The sequence below is a fragment of the Engraulis encrasicolus genome, chromosome 2 (assembly GCF_034702125.1).
Source record: "Engraulis encrasicolus isolate BLACKSEA-1 chromosome 2, IST_EnEncr_1.0, whole genome shotgun sequence".
Classification (NCBI taxonomy): Eukaryota; Metazoa; Chordata; class Actinopteri; order Clupeiformes; family Engraulidae; genus Engraulis; species Engraulis encrasicolus.
The window spans coordinates 38,709,314-38,721,539 of record NC_085858.1 but is presented as its reverse complement, the minus strand read 5'-3'; the positions used below and the strand labels follow the sequence as shown (position 1 = coordinate 38,721,539).

Sequence of the window (12,226 nt, the reverse complement as noted above, 5' to 3'; positions counted from 1 at the left end):
TGCGTCACCCAGGCCTACTTCCAAAAAAATAAAGGTTAAATTAAATAAAAACGGTTTGTGCACAAACGTTAATTTTGCACAAATGATCCCAACCATTTTCGAGTCATTTGGATGTTGGGTGCTGAGGACATTAAATATCTTAAAAACGGTTTGTGCACAATTTTGCCTGCACAAACAAATCACAATGCTTTTATCCATATTTTCAACATGGTGTGCCAACTTCTCACAGGTGAGTAGGCCTATTCTCAGCAAACAGTGAATAGGCCCGCCGGTGAGCCCATCTGCACTAAGAGGATACATTGATTAGAAATCGGAATGAGGAAATTTCTCACTTTAACAATTAAAAGTTACACTTCTAATTTAGACTAAGTATCTTTCCACTCTCTTACTCAGGTGAGGGATATGAAGAGGGCTTCGATCGATCAAACCAGCTGATGTGGAGAGTGTATAGGGGTTCCTGTCCACTCCGCGTCCGCACAGCAACAGATGGTGGGGGTCCACAGCATCCAATACAGCTTGCCGTTGTCATTGTCACCCATACTGTGTGTGTGTGTGTGGCTGTCACTGTGACCCATAGGCTACTGTGAGTGGCTGTCATTGTCACTGGCAATGCCCATCACCTTGCCTGATTAACTCCAGACCTAATCACAGTGTCTTTCAGATCGAAACGATTGTGTAGAACTAAAGGCAGTATGGGAGTTCCCAGGCTACCCATCACCTGGATTTGAGAAGATCATTCTGTGGAGATGCAGCATGCTGGACAGTCACAGAAACAAAAGCTTTAATTCAAGTTTACCCACCAGTGATCTAGAACCGCTCTTTCACATCCGCATTTCCCCTTTCCTAAATGATGAAACTAGTTGAAGGAACCCCAGCAAAGAGGACCGAGTTCTGGGATGAGATCACATTATGCTGCATTATAGCCTACATTTAGGAGATGCCCATTGACCATCAAGGACTTGCGCATGAGAAGCAAGAACATCACAGGGAATTTGACTTCATCTTACCTCTACCTCTCAGCTTGATAATTGTCTTGATATATGGATAGCTGATTACCACAGACAATATGTGGTCTTCCCCATCCTTGTCTACGTCGGCCAACGCAAGCACCTTATCTGATAGGTGGTGGAGGTTGGAGGACTAAGGCCATCCACCTCCTCTTCCTCTCCCTCCACCTGGTTTTCCTCTTCCTTTCCCTACACCTCCTTGCCCACCTCCTCCTCCCTCTTTTGTTCTCTCCACCTGCACCTCCAACTCCTCATTTATCTTTAACGTCTAATTCCTCATTTCTCCTCCTCTTCCTCCTTCTCTTTCACCTCCATCCTTTTACTCTTCCTCCTGTCCTTGATCCCTCACTTCTCTCCTCCTCTGCCTTCTCCCCATCCACTCTCCTCCAACTCCAAACGTCTCTTCTTTTCTCCTTCTTCGCCTTCTTCACTACCTCCTACTTGTCTCCTTATCTCCTCTCCGTCACCACCACCAACTCCTCCTCTTCCTCCAGGTCACCTCTCCTCCCTGCTCCCCACTCCACTCCTCCCCTACCTTTTCCTTCTCCTCTTGTTCTTCCAGCACCTCCTCTTTTTTCAGCTCCATCCCCCACCTCCTCTTCTTCACCACAACCTCGTCTTCTTCCTCCTGCTCCCCACCTCTTGATCCTCAGACACCTCACCTACCCCCACTCCATCCTCCACCTCCTTGTCTTGCTTTTTAAGATTCCTACAGTCCGCGTGTATTAATCTTCCAGTTCCTCCTCTTCTTCCTCCCCCTCCTCCACCTTCTCCCCCCCCCCATTTCTTCTCTCTCCACCAACCCCCTTTCCTACTCCTCCTTCCTCCTCTTGATCCTACTTTACGACCTCAACCTCCTCTTCCTTTTCACTCTTCCGCTGATCATCCTCCCAAGAGGATCCTCCACCTCTTCTACCTCCACCCTGTCCTCCTCCTCCTCTTGATCTGTCTTGATCCTACACTTCTCTACCTTCTCCCTATCCACCTCCTCCTCCTCCCCCTACTCCTATTGATTATCCAGGAGCTTTTCATTCTCCCTATCAACCACCATCACCACCTCCTCTTCCTCCTCCTCGTCTTGATCCTACATTCCTCTACCTTCTCCCTATCCTCCTCCACCTCCACCTCCTCTTCCTCCTTCTCCTCTTGATCTTGATCCTCCACTCCTCTACCTTCTCCCTATCCTCCTCCACCTCCTCCTCCTCTTCCTCCATCTCCTCTTGATCTTGATCCTCCACTCCTCTACCTCCTCCACCACCTCCTCCTCTCTCCACCATGGCGGACTGGGGTTTCCTGGGGGAGCTGTTTGAGGCCATGCAGACCCACTCCCCGCTGCTGGGCCGCCTCTGGCTGCAGATCATGCTGGTGTTCCGCATGCTGATCCTGGGCACCGTGGCCTCTGACCTCTTTGAGGACGAGCAGGATCAGTTCGAGTGCAACACCGCGCAGCCCGGCTGCAAGCAGGTACGATATTATTATGACCGACAAGGGTGCGATACGTAAAGGGGCATGGGGAGGGGGAGGGGGGGTGTTTTGCTGCTTCTGGTGTTTATTATTATTTTTTCTTCTGACCTCTTTGAGGACGAGCAGGATCAGTTCGAGTGCAACACCGCGCAGCCCGGCTGCAAGCAGGTACGATATTATTACCGATAAGGGTGCGATCCGTAAAGATATTTTTATGGACTTTTTGTGCCTTTATTGATGATATAACAGTAGAGATTGACAGGAAATCAGTGGGACAGAGATGGGCGTAGGGTTGGGACATGACCCAGGCCGGACTCGAACCTGGGTCCCCATGGGCATGCAAGCCCAACCCACTTCTGGTTTTTATTATTATTTATTCTCCTGACCTACTCGAGGATGAGCAGGATCAGTTCGAGTGCAACACCGTGCAGCCCGGCTGCAAGCAGGTATGATATTGAGCATGATCGCGATGAAGCAGTGCAGCTTTTTCTAGGCAGTGGGCATGCGCACTTTGCCAGTTTGATGCATTCTGGTTACCAGAAGTGTGCATGCCCACTGTTGGTTCCCACTGCTGGGGGGGGGTTTGCACAGGGAAATGGAAAAGGGGTCCCTCCCCCACAAGGATTTCATAGTAATTAATGCAACTTCACTGATGTTGCTTGAACCCAACCACCCCTCCCCCCCCTTCCCCTTTTTTTGTGCAAATTGTACACTGGTGAGGGGTTTTTGTTTCCAACGTATGGTTTTTATTATTGTAATGTTTTGTTGGGACAAGGACTTCATAAGGCTGTTTTCCACTGCCGGTTTTCTGGTAGGCCTACAGTACAGCGCGACTCGGCCGCCACTTTTTGCTTTCCGATTGGGCATGAAACACGGCTCAATCGAAAAGCAAAAAGTGGCGGCCAAGTCGCACTGTGTCCAGCTGTAGGCTGACCAGAAAACTGGCAGTGGAAAAGAGCCTATAGTGATAACGTAATGCAACTTGACTGCACTGCAAATTCCACCCTGCTATTATGACCATGCAAGCAAGGCTTTACTGATGTTACATACCGTACATGGATGTCCCCTGATACATCTGAAAGGACTTGGCGCGTGCGTGCGTGCGTGCGTGCGCGTGTGCGTGTGTGTGTGTGTGTGTGTGTGTGTGTGTGTGTGTGTGTAATGAAATTTGGCTTGTGCTATGACAAACGTGTATCTGTCAATACAAATAAAGAAATAAACTGTGTGTGTGTGTGTGTGTGTGTGTGTGTGTGTGTGTGTGTGTATGTGTAATGAAATTTGGCTTGTGCTATGACAAACGTGTATCTGTCAATAGAAATAAAGAAATAAACTGTGTGTGTGTGTGTGTGTGTGTGTGTGTGTGTGTGTGTGTGTGTGTGTTGCAGGTGTGCTATGACCAGGCCTTCCCCATCTCACAGTACAGATTCTGGGTCTTCCACATCGTGCTCATCTCCACACCTGCACTGCTCTTCCTCATGTACAGCGTGCACCTCAGGTCCAAGATGCACACCTGCCACCAAGGTAAGCTAGCTCACCTCTCAAGATTCTTACTCGAAGGTGCATACATAATGTTATACACTCATCTGCCATTTAACCCATTTAGCCTAAGGCACCTGCAAAAAAACACCTGCTGAATGTCTCTAAGCCTTATTTGGGAAAAGGTGCCCTCTGCCTGTTAAAACCTAAATATCTCAGCCTCCAAAGCACATAAAAACATGAAATAAGTTGCATTTGAAAGGACACTCATCTTGCCTGAGAATGTGTTCATTCAGCTCTAACATACCAACATTTTTAATAGAAAAGCTCAAATCTCAAGAGCCTGAATGCAGCGTATATGTCGCTCCAGGCGTCAAAGGTCAAACAACATATACTGTACGCCGCGTCAGGCAAAAATGGGTTAATTAGGTAAGGCCCATACATAACGTCATATGTTACGGTTATACGTTAAAATATAGGGTAAAACTATAATTGTTTCAAGTCGGAGGCGTGCTCAATCCCTTCAGAGAATAAACGAAAAGGTTTTGGCTGGTTGCTCTTTGGTCAAGGTTAGGTAAAATGAAAAACTTTTCCTGGCCAAGGCAATCGATGAAGTTAAAAATGTCTTTATGTTTATTGATTGAATTAAAATTCTCCCCTGTTAGTGCCAGGCCCATTACGTCATCACTTCCTCTGAACAAAGTTTTCTCATCTCCACACTACTCATGGTGGATGTTGTTATGTTGTATGTGATGGAGTATGGCATTTTTGATTAGATTGTGCGATACTTGATAGTTTTATGTAAATCTTACGCTCCATCTCTATGCAGGCTATCTACTACATGATATCTGTTAGATGTCTGTTAGGCCGGTGTATATGAGACATTGTTTATATAGCTGTTTGAGTTTGCCGTCTGACATACAGTGGTACGAAATGTTTGAAAACATTGCTCCCTGATGTTTTTCACGCCTCAATTCGAAGGGGTGTGTTGGATGTAACCAATGATTCAAAGTAGTAGAAAAATATCCTGCACAGCATCCATCACACTTCTTGTATTTGAATTGCTCACATTTCGGTTGACCTCTACACCTCCAATTCATCTCCCTCTCCCTCAACACCTCCTCCATCTCATCCCCTTTTCCGTCTTCACCTCCACCATATCCCCCTCTCCCTCTCCCCCTACACCTCATCCTTCTTTCCTTCTTCACCTTTACCTAATCCTCTACCTTATCCCCCTCTCCCCCTTCACCTCATTCCCCTCTCCAACTTCACCTTCACCTCATCTTCCTCTCCCTCTCCCCCTCCACCTCATCCCCCCTCTCCTTCTCTCTCCTCCACCTTCTCCTCCTCTCCTTCTCTCTCCTCCACCTCCTCCCCCTCTCCTTCTCTCTCCTCCACCTCATCCCCCTCTCCTTCTCTCTCCTCCACCTCCTCCCCCTCTCCTTTTTTCTCTCCTCCACCTCATCCTCCTCTTCAACTTCACCTCCACCTCATCCCCCTCTCATTTTCTCTCCTCCACCTCATCTTCCTCTCCTTCTCTCTCCTCCACCTCATGCCTCTCTCCTTCTCTCTCCTCCACCTCATCCCTCTCTCCTTTTCTCTCCTCCTCCTCATCCCCCTCTCCTTCTCTCTCCTCTACCTCATCCCCCTCTCCTTCTCCCTCCTCCACCTCATCCCCCTCTCCAACTTCACCTCCACCTCATCCCCTTCTCCTTTTCTCTCCTCCTCCCCCTCTCCTTCTCTCTCCTCCACCTCCTCCCCTCTCTCTATCCGCCACATCCTCTTCAGTGTCGGCCGGCATGGCGTTGCCGGGGAAAGCGCCGCTGGACATGGTGGACGAGCTTCAGGAGCTGCGTGTGGCGCGTCTGTACATGCTCAACGTGGGCTTCCGCTTCCTGGCAGAGTTGGCCTTCCTGCTGGGACAGTGGGCACTCTACGGCTTCGAGGTGTGTGTTTTTGCGTGTGTGTGTGTCTGTGTGTGTATGTGTGCACATGTGTATATGTGTGTGTGTCTGTGCACACGTGTGCGTGTGTGTGTGTGTGTGTGTGTGTGCACGTGTGTTTATGTGTATTTTGATGGTAGAGCTTGTCTTACCCTTTATGGGCCCTTTATGCCTTTTCGTTTGTGTGTGTGTGTGTGTGTGTGTGTGTGTGTGTGTGTGTGTGTGTGTGTGTGTGTGTGTGTGTGTGTGTGTGTGTGTGTGTGTGTGTGTGTGTGTGTGCGTGCGTGCGTGCGTGCGTGCGTGCGTGCGTGCGTGTGTGTGTGTGTGTGCATGTGTGTGTTGCTCTTGGCGGAGCTTGTCTTCCTACTGGGGCAGTGGGCCCTCTGTGGCTTCCAGGTAGGTGTGTGTGTGTGCGCGCCTGTATGTGTGTGTGTGTTAGGGTGGCCATCGGTCCGTTTTTACGACCTGTTCACGACGTCCGTGTGTCCCTCTCTTTGTCTTTCCTTTCCTCCTAGCCTTTTGCTTATGGCCTCGAGATGCGAGGCAACGTCATTGACGCAAACTAGACCTTGACAGTCGGTCGAGTTTCCGATATCTGCGGCCGCCATGTTACTCCAGATTTAACTCTAGACTTCGCACAGCGAATTAACTGTATTGCTGTCGCCTTATGTCGGGGACATCTCCGTGCAATTAGGCCTAGTGTTAATTGCGGTCCATGAAGTGCATTAACTGACTGTATGAAAGTTAAATAAGGTAACTATATTATTGTCTACTGTCTGTTTCCTATTTTTTCCTGCACTGGTGGCAACGCATAGTGCAACTAAGTTTGTCCGCTAAATGCCTTTACAACGAGGGCTCTCACAACTTTACAAACAGGGCAAAGAAAGTGTCTTTCTGCACGGGCGCTTTGTCTGTATTTTGAGCTCATGTTGTTGCTATGGTTATCCAGCGTCTGCATGAAAAAAAAGGTTGACAGAAGCGGTTTGCCTCCCTTAAAACACAGCTGATAAACACACTCCTGACCAACTTTGAGTAAAGTAAATCAAATTAATTGCTGGCTATTATAGGCCTACGCATGCATGACTACCCAAAATACATGAACACAAATATTTATGAAATGATAGCCTACAGACAACAACAGAAAGATTTGTCTATTGTACCCGTCTCTGATTAAGTTAGTGATAGCCTACTGATGATCCTTTATCGGAGTGAGGTAATGGAATGCGAAAATCGTTCCCAAAAAAATCTTGTTTTACAAGTAAAATTGTTGTTGGCAGCTGAGTAGTCTGAGGTAAGATGGCAGCGCTGTTACCTGATTTCTGCCTACAGTTTAGAATGCCGACTTCACTGTCTTCTCCACGAGGCGGGGAGGGGCAAGTCGAAGCAATGGGTACGGCGCGAGGACAGTAGGTTAGATAGTTAAGGGGCGGGGTTGTCTGGCCAAAGTCCGGACAGATGGTCACCCTAGTGTGTGTGCATGGCGGGCGCATGTTTTAATGTGTGTGTGTGTGTGTGTGTGTGTGTGTGTGTGTGTGTGTGTGTGTGTTTAGGTGGCGGCCCAGTACCCATGCAGCCGGTTCCCCTGCCCCTACACGGTGGACTGCTTCACGTCGCGGCCCATGGAGAAGACCATCTTCCTGTGCTTCTACTTCGCCGTGGGGCTCCTCAGCGCCCTCTTCAGCCTGGCCGAGCTGCTGCACGTCTTCCACAAGTGGAGGCGGCGGAGGCGGGGCTGGAAGAGCAGGAGCGGGGCGGCAGGGATGGGGACGGGGACTTCGCTGGACGAGGAGATGGGTGGCACCGGGGAGGAGTGGAGGAGGAGGGGGGCTCTGCAGACCCTGCCCATGATCGCTGGAGACGGGGTCGGCGGGGGTGCAGCAGGGTTGAGGGGGGTTGGTGACGCGGGTGTTTTGGGGTTTCAGAGAGGGCAGACTGGGGCCGGTGGTGGTAAGGAGGGTGGCAAGAGGGGGCAGGGGCACCCAGGGAGAGGTAGCGGCAGCAGGGGCATAGGCAGAGGCATTGGCAGGGGCAGGAGTGGGGGGTCCAGTGCCAGCGGGGGCTGGGGGAAGGGCAGACGCAGCAGTGGCAGCAGTGCCAGTAGCAGGATCGTCTCCAGCGCTACACGCAAGAGCACCCCAGCAGGCAGCCAGAAACTAGACACTCTCATGGTGTAGTAGAGGACGGAGAGGGAGAGAGAGTGTGAATGGTGGATATTATATATTAATGGTTGACATATTTTTGGGGGTCTTTTCGGCCTTTATTATCACAGGACAGTACGAGAGTAGACAGGAAACGATTGGGAGAGAGAGATGGGGAACGGCCGGGAAATGACCCCGATTGGACTCGAACCGGGGTCCCCGTGGGCATGCAAGCCCAAATGCGGGGGGGCTTAGCGCGCTGCGCCACAGCGCCCCCCTGAATGGTGGATTCAATGGCTCCAAATACACCTGCCATAAGATACTGTGGTGTGTTTCCAAGAGATACATTCTGTTGAGGGTGTAGTGTTTGTGATTTGGATTTGGACAGAAGCGGAATCTGTCAAAAGCCCAACGTTTCTCGTTTTAATTTTTAATTTTATCTAAAAAGTTGAACGTTTCAATGTATGTGTATGTGTGTGTGCGTGCATGCGTGCGTGTCTGTGTGTGTGAGAGAGATATACAGTATATGATTGCAGATTTCGATGGTGCTCTACGTGTATAGTAACCTATACGTATGTACATATTTAAGCAGTGTTGCAGGAAATTATGTAGACTGGTAATCACGCACGCTCTGAGTTGATGAGTGAACAGCCAGATAAGCATACAACGGATGAACACTGTGTGTGTGTGTGTGTGTGTGTGTGTGTGTGTGTGTGTGTGTGTGTGTGTGTGTGTGTGTGTGTGTGTGTGTGTGTGTGTGTGTGTGTGTGTGTGTGTGTGTGTGTGTGTGTGTGTGGTGGGAAAGGAAGTGTAATTATGTTTGTGTACATCGCATGCATTTGTCGGCATGTAATGTACAAGTGTTGGTGATGTGTCAACAATGAATTATCAGAGAGAGAGAGAGGGACGGAGAGATGTGTATGTGTGTGTGTGGTGGGTGGTGCATTTGTAATGTACACATGATGTAATGTGTTGCTGATGTGTCAACGATGAATGATCAAAGCGAGAAAGAGTGAGAGAGTATTTGTGTTTGGGTGTTTGTGGACGGACTAGTGAAGTGTTTTGATTTTCGAGTGTTAACATCAGACCCCAGCAAAATGCATTACGTCTGTATTTGAAAATTGATGCAAATAAAATAAACTGTTGTAGGAAAAAACGTGGCAGCGGGCCACTTAAAGCAGGCGATTCAAAAGACTAACTAACTTTCAGGTTCCTGGGAACGTTTTGCAAAACTTGATAGTGCTTTCCGTTTGACTCACAGCGCCTTTGTACCTGTTGCACCTCTGCTGAAATTCAGTACTGTGCCTTTTCAGCAGCGAGTTCTCAAGTAGACCTCTAGTCAGGTCTGAAGAAGTATTTTGTCACGTTTTCCTTTAGTCCAGTGCTGAGGTGTGTGTGTGTGTGTGTGTGTGTGTGTGTGTGTGTGTGTGTGTGTGTGTGTGTGTGTGTGTGTGTGTGTGTGTGTGTGTGTGTGTGTGTGTGATTATGTCACGCTCACACGCTTCTCTGGTGTGTGCTGTGTCTCATATCAGTCAGGTTGCCATGCCATGAGACGTGACCTCACCAGCAGGTCTGAGTGCATTCCCAGCATTGCCAGCTAATCATTGCACTCTTCCATTGGAGCGCACCTCAATACCGTGTGTGTGTGTGTGTGTGTGTGTGTGTGTGTGTGTGTGTGTGTGAGAGAGCGAGCGATCAAGAGAGAGAGAGAGAGAGAGAGAGAGAGAGAAGGTGTGTGTAAATCCATGGCTTCCAGTTGGAACGATGTAGATGGGATTCATGATTGGCTATGTGATGGGATCTGGATCATAGTGGCTCGTTCCTTTCCAAGAGCCCGTCAACAAAAACCTGACTCATTTGAACTTTTTTTAAGTATTAAGAGGATAGCATGTTTTTCTCAGACTCAAGTATTCATATGAAATTCAGCTGCTCAAAAAGAACAACAACAAAAAAAGACCCCAAACAAACAAGCCAACAAATCCCGTTCCCATCTGGGAGCCATTTAAAGGAATCGTCTTGTTCGCGAACATCACAACACTAGAATGAGGGCAACTCTTTCCACCTCAGTATGGTAGTGTGTGAGTGCAAATGAGTTAGTGTTTTATGCCACATTATTTATTTATAGATTACCATCATGTCCAAAAGCAAACGTGTTTCGGCTATCAAGCCTTCATCAGCGCGTGGTGACCACGCACTGATGAAGGCTTGATAGCCGAAAACACGTTTGCTTTTGGACATGGTGGTAATCTATAAATAAATAATGAGACTTAGTTTGTGAGTGCAGATTTTTCTTCTTTCAGTTGATACCTTTTATCGCACACCCAAAGACATTCATTTTTTTCAAAGAAGTTGAGCGCGTCCTCTGACGAAACTTGTGTTTTATGCCAGCCATGCAAAGAGACGTTGGCAGGACTTGTTACACCACAAAATACCTGCTTAGCCTGTAGCTCCTATGCAGCACTTCATAAAGAAATAAATGCCTTTTTCATAAACCACCAACTCTCTGTGTGTGTTTGTGTGTGTGTGTGTGTGTGTCAGTGTGTTGAGTTAGACCTTAGTACTTAACCCATTTTAGCCTAAGCCCTTTTTGGGAAAAGGTGCCCTCTCCCTATTAAAGCCTAAATATCTCAGCCTCCGAAGCACATAAAAACATGAAATAGGTTCCATTGAAAAGCTAGAACCTTCATTTTGCACTAGAATGTGTTCGTTCAACTCCAACATAACCATGTGTTTAATAAAACAGCTAAAATCTCAAGAATCTGAATACAGCACATATGTCGCTCCAGGGCACAATGGGTTAAGTAATACCCAACGTCCTGACCATTCACACAACATATTGGAAAAAAGAAAGAAAAAAACCCTTCCTCAAATTTCCAACACACAAACAGACAAGCAAAAGATGCAGGGGCTACTATTAGCAAAAAGACTAACTTCAACCCGGCAACAAATAGGGGCAGACAACAATTTGGAGATGGCCTTTAATAAAAAATAATAAATGACATATTTTCCAAAAAATTCAAGGAGACAGCTGTGACAGGTTACTATACATGGGTTCTAAATTTTGTTTATAGCCTGACTGTGCGAACCTAGCTGTGCACAACTCAACCTCTGATTGTTGGAAACCGCTGTCGGTCAAAAAAATAGCTCACATGGTTGGCTGCCAGTGTCTTGCCCCTCCTCTTAATGGCGTGTGGATAAACACTAAGAACCCATCTATAGGGGCCAGACTATAAATTGAGGAAATATATTTGCCATTGTAGTCATTCACCTGGAAAACTCACATCAGATAGTTGATACCTTCACAAAAGAGGAAAAAGAGGAAAAAGGAGAGTGCTGCGTTGGGTCAATTGTTTGTCAAAGAATCAGGTGCTCTTCAGAAAGGACAAGATAACTTCATTAATTGGCTTGTGACTATCTCCAAAGTGTGAAGGTCCAAAAAAAAAAAGGGTTCCTTGTTGAAAGTGGTAGTCAGAAGAATGATCCGAGGCACACTGATCTTAGTGAAAAAAGTTTAAAATCCTTTATTTTAATGGATAACGCCTACGCGTTTCGACTACAATCAGTCTTCATCATTTGCCCTGATGAAGACTGATTGTAGTCGAAACGCGTAGGCGTTATCCATTAAAATAAAGGATTTTTAACTTTTTTCACTAAGATCAGTGTGCCTCGGATCATTCTTCTGACTACCACTTTCAACAAGGAACCTTTTTTTTTTTTGGACCTTCACACTTTGGAGACAGTCACAAGCCAATTAATGACGTTGATACCTTCAGTCATTCCATGAATATTGCACTTATTTCTTATGTAGAATGGACAACCATAGTATAAGACAACAAGATAAGCAACATGGTTTACATCAGAGGTTATATAACAAAAAACGAGGTGTCACTAGTCAGTTTTTTTCTGTGTGAATCCCCCTAGTAATAGGTGGTATGACTCAAAGGGAGTAAAACACAATGCACAAAATACACCAGAATCCAAAAACGGTTAAGAGCCATCATGCTCAAGCTAATCAGTCTTTCTAGACTACATGCAGCCAGGGACACTCACCTGTGACCAGAACAGTGTTTTTAGTTAACTAAAGGGGCATGATATAGGAGCTGTTTCCACGTAGCAGGATATTTTTAAATCTGGATATTTTTTTTCTCCTGGTTACATTGGTTTTGGCCTTCCGTTTCCACCTAGCAGATTTCTACAA

The 12,226-nt window shown here is 47.2% G+C and overlaps 1 protein-coding gene across 1 annotated transcript; it reads left to right on the top strand.

Moving 5' to 3' along the window:
* Positions 1 to 1,767: 1,767 nt before the first annotated feature.
* LOC134464416 (gap junction delta-3 protein-like) lies at positions 1,768 to 8,064 on the top strand. Its single transcript, XM_063217871.1, has 4 exons — positions 1,768 to 2,471; positions 3,857 to 3,992; positions 5,736 to 5,893; positions 7,441 to 8,064. The coding sequence occupies exons 1-4, from the start codon at positions 2,283 to 2,285 to the stop codon at positions 8,062 to 8,064; spliced, it is 1,107 nt and encodes a 368-aa protein (XP_063073941.1). The 5' UTR covers positions 1,768 to 2,282.
* Positions 8,065 to 12,226: the final 4,162 nt, after the last annotated feature.